Source organism: Gossypium hirsutum, chromosome A09 (assembly GCF_007990345.1).
Source record: "Gossypium hirsutum isolate 1008001.06 chromosome A09, Gossypium_hirsutum_v2.1, whole genome shotgun sequence".
Taxonomy (NCBI): domain Eukaryota; kingdom Viridiplantae; phylum Streptophyta; class Magnoliopsida; order Malvales; family Malvaceae; genus Gossypium; species Gossypium hirsutum.
Window position 1 is genome coordinate 65,748,986 of NC_053432.1, and position 4,671 is coordinate 65,753,656.

Genomic DNA, 4,671 nt, shown 5'->3' on the forward strand with positions numbered 1-4,671 from the left:
AATGATCTATGGATTTAATTCTAATAACACTGGAAATTCTAATATGAATGGTCCACATAAAATATCGTGTATTAGTAGCATTTTTAATTGTTTGTTTATTTGGGTATCTTCTTACCCCGTAGTTCAGGGAACCCTATATTTAAGGAAGCTAGAATTAGAGACTAGGGACGGGAGGAGTGTGATTGATAAGACCATTAAAATTTTAGTTCAAAGGATGAGAAGGATACCATTCTGTAGCAGTCATTTCATCAAACATCAACCTCTAACCTGGTAACCATCAACAACCATTCTTTGCTTCTATTCTTAAACTAGATTCTCAAGAAATAAATGTTGATGACGATGATCATATGTCAGACTTCAAATGAAGCTCTTTTCGCTGCTGGGTAATCACACATTTTCAAACTGATTCTTTGTGATGATCACCATGGCAGAAACTTCCCAAAAAGCATTACAACAGCAAATTTTAATCGATGATTCCAACATTCCCGATTGGCTTTTAACCGAGATCCTTCAACGGCTACCGGTTAAACATATCTTCAAGTTCAAATGCGTCTCCAAGAGATGGTTCCTCCTCATTTCTGACCCCTTTTTTGCTCGTCTTTATTCCACCAGAATCAACACATCTTTATCCACATCTCAACCATGGAACCTTCTTTTCCGTTACTTATACGAAGTACGCATTGTTCCATCGAGTATGATCGATACCCGAATCGCCCTGAAACAATCCCAGGATTTCTCATCCCCAGGCTTTTCATTAAACTTCCTTCCGTATTCTAAACATAATAGCCCAATAAAGATCCTGGCATCAAGCAATGGTTTATTACTATGTTGTGAAACCTTTTACTGGCAAAAAAATTACTACATCTGCAACCCACTTATTCAACAATGGATTGCTCTTCCGAAACCTCCTAAAGCAATAAAATCAGTTGCAGTTGGTTTCATTTGCAAAGATGACCACTATGAAGTGATAAGGTTTCCGACTGCCAATTACGGACCGTCCAGTACTTTACGATTGGAAACTTTCTCCTCCGAGACCGGGAAATGGCATTGCTCGATTGTAAATTGCCCTGTTATGGACTATTATATCAAAACAGATTCCCCCGTTGTGCACTACAATGGGAGTTTACATTGGCTTGAGTTCCGCCATAGCAAAATTATTACATACGATCCCCACAATGGAACCAACACTCGACTCCATTTAATGAACTTGCCCGATGACAGACAAAGCGAGCATCTCTCCCTCCTAGGGGTGTCTCGCGGTCGTTTCCGGTACTTCGAAGTGACGGATACTTGTTTCGGACCACGTGATCTACGTGTGTGGGTGCTGTCGGATAATGATGCTCAACGATGGTGTTTGGAGTACAGGATTAAGTTCAGTGGTTCTTGGATTGATGAAGTAAACGAATTTATACCCAAAGATAATTTCTATATCTTCCCATTGGCACTCCACCCTCATGAATTTGATATTGTGTATCTGGGATATGGAGGTTGCTTGGTTTCCTATAACCTGGGGACAAGGAAACTAGATGTAGTTCATAGGAACTTTTACTCTCATCAATTGCTGGCTTTTGTCTTCTCACCATGGCCAACAACAATTCCTCAACCATTTTGGTAATACATTAACTACTACACCATATTATTCTATGGAGATGATTGAGTTGATGTTGCCTACGTGTAAAATTATGTAAATATAAAAAAAAATTAAAATTTAATATATGATTTTCTTAGATATACCGGAAAATGACATTAAATGAATTTAAAAGTACTTATGTAATTGATTTGTTTGAGAAATGATATAAAATAACTACTTTATTTCTACTTCATAATAAAGCCTCAAAATTGAGGTTCTAAGGAAAACAAATTAAACTAATTTTTTTCGGTTATCCAAAAATTAAAATTACCTCTTTTTTACAACACTATTTTTTTAATCTTATTTTTAAGCACTAATTTTGTAACTATAAAAAATTTTACTTCTTTCGTATTTTTATAATAATAAATCATTTTTTAATTTTATTTAATTTCACCTACAGAGTGTCTCAATTTCGTATAATGCATTTACTGATAATGGAAAATCCTAACCTAAGCTATATTCTTTATCCATATTTGAAAATGCATTAGATATGTAACGTCTCAAATTTTCGATTTGACATGTGGCGCTATTCCGGTAGCAGATATAATGAATTATTGAGAAAACTGAAAAATTTGTCTAAACAAAAAATCATGAAGATAAAATGATTTTGGATTTTAGATATGGGATTTAATGAAAAGAATTTTAGAGGTGAAAATGTGATGAAATGATTAAATCACAAATTTTGAAAAGTCTGAAGATTAAAATGTAAATTTGGCCAAAAAGGAAAATAAGGGTTTTTACTTCCTATTTGACATGAGAATAGTATGGTGGAAATTACTTTTGAGACCAAATTGGAAATATTAGAAAGTTGAGAGACTTAATCGTAAATTTCCCAATTTTATCAAAAAGGGGTAAAATGTAATTTTCATCATCCATGGTTTTATAATGAAGGCTACAAGTGAATCATGAGAACCCCATCAACCTTATTTTCCTTCTTTTCCCGCCACTAGTAGTAGCCATTGCTGCCATTTTTCTCTCATTCATTTCCTCTCTCATTTCTCCATCTTCTGCCAAAATTTTCATTACCCACCTAAATCCATTTCCACTATCGATCTCTCAATTTTCAAAATAAGGTTTCATGGGTTTTTGTATGAGAAAATGAAGATTGAAGGAGAAAGGTTTAATAAGGTAAGAAAAGGCTTCTTACACCTTTAGTTTGATTTTTGTTATGGGTTGCTTTGAGAAAGCATGGAAAGATTATATGTTAATATTTTGATTAGTTTTTATGTATGGAAAATGTTGAATGATGAGAATGAGGTTTTCAAGCTTGATTAATGATGGATTAGAGCTTATGGAGACATAATTAAGTGTTATAGAGCATCCATTAAGGTAAGTAATGAATTGAAGTTATTACTATGAAAATAGGGTAACAAATATGATATTTGTTATATGAATAAACATGAAATGCGTTATTATTGGGTGAATGTGTAACATCCCTAACACCCTTGAGATGAGGTCATATAGGATTGTATACATGTTAGAATTTTTGAAGTAGGAAAATCATAAATGTGTGAGAAGTGTTAAGCAAAAGTGTGAAAATTAAAAGATATATCTATCTATCTATATATATATAAGAAATGATTAGATTAGATGGATGAGAAAAAAAAAAGAAAGGACTAGAAGTGCAATTTAATCAAGAAGGTACAATAGGTTGTGGATGAGATTGAAATGGTATGTGGTCTACTTGTTTGGCATGCTGATGATTAGATTCTTTTTAATTAAATATTATTTATAAATTAAAATACAAAATTAAATAGAAAGATGTAGAAAAAGTCTTTCATCATCATCTTCTCTCCCACGTCTCTCTCATGCTCATTTTAGCCAACATTCATTTCATTTTTTTTGGTCCTTTTTCCACTGTTATCAACCATTTCAAGCTCAAAATTTTAAATTTCTTCCATAGATTTTTATTGAAATCAAAAGAACAACACGATCGCAAGCTACGTTTCTTGTTAAGTTAGCTTGAGTATATATTTGAGAAAAAAGAAAAGACAAGTTAGGGATTTGAATATGGATTCAAGGTAAGGATGATGAAGTTTTCTTAAGGATTTTGTGTTTAGTTCATAAAAAAAACTCATGGAAATAGTATGTGATTATTGTTTGCTGTTTGATATTAAATATTGTGTATGTGTGTTATGTTAATGAAGATAAAGAGAAGAAAAGCGAGCAACAAGTTGAAGATGAAAGGCAAAAAAGTGACAAAAGAGTGAAGGAAGAATGAAGAAACCCATCCAAGAATTAAATAGCAAGTACTTCAAAAATTTTACTTTACCTAATTAAAAATCTAAGTGAAAATTTCTTTATTTAGTTTAGTAACATTTATAGGATTTATTGATATAAGAAAATGTTTATGTGTATTATGAAATTTTTTTGAATGTGAAGATGAATTATTATAATAAATTAAATAGCTTTTGTAACACCCTTAACCCACATCCGTCATCGGAACAGGGTTATAAGATGTTACCGAAGTTTACGGAATAATTATACAAAAGTCTCATTATTGACCTATATTCACATCAAAACTGTCTACTCGAGTCATAGTCACTAAATTATTTATATCTGGAGCTACGAAACTCCAAATTAAGATATTCTAATTTTCCATGAAACTAGACTCATGTATCTTCCTACCATAAAATTTTCAGAATTTTTGGTTTAGCCAATAAGTACAGTTTATTCTTTAAAGTCTCTCCTGTTTCACTGCTTGACAGTTCTGACCACTCTTCACTAAAATTTAATTATCACTTTTTAAAAAATTCAAATAATGTTATGGGTTGTTTCTACTAAAAATAGACTCATTAAGGAATCTAACCATATAAATTATGTCCCATAATTATTTTTTTACAATTTTTAATGATTTTTACAAGTCAGAACAGGGGAGCTCGAAATCACTCTGACCTTATCTCAGAAAAATTCAAATATCTCCTGATATGAAAGTCTTTTGCTTACACCGTTTCTTCTATGTGAAGCTAGATTCAATAGGCTTTAATTTCATATCTTATTCAACCTCTAATTATATTTTCATAATTTATGGTGAATTTTCA

At 32.0% G+C, this 4,671-nt stretch overlaps 1 protein-coding gene and 1 long non-coding RNA gene across 2 annotated transcripts; both read left to right on the plus strand.

Moving 5' to 3' along the window:
* Nucleotides 1-361: 361 nt before the first annotated feature.
* On the plus strand, nt 362-1,719 carry LOC107890058 (putative F-box protein At3g23970). The gene has a single exon (XM_016814574.2). The coding sequence runs from the start codon at nt 416-418 to the stop codon at nt 1,613-1,615; it is 1,200 nt and encodes a 399-aa protein (XP_016670063.1). The 5' UTR covers nt 362-415; the 3' UTR covers nt 1,616-1,719.
* An 822-nt stretch (nt 1,720-2,541) lies between these two features.
* On the plus strand, nt 2,542-4,121 carry LOC121206135 (uncharacterized). The gene is made up of 2 exons (XR_005901114.1): nt 2,542-2,758; nt 3,778-4,121. It is a non-coding gene; the product is annotated as an uncharacterized lncRNA (long non-coding RNA).
* The last annotated feature ends 550 nt before the right edge of the window (nt 4,122-4,671 follow it).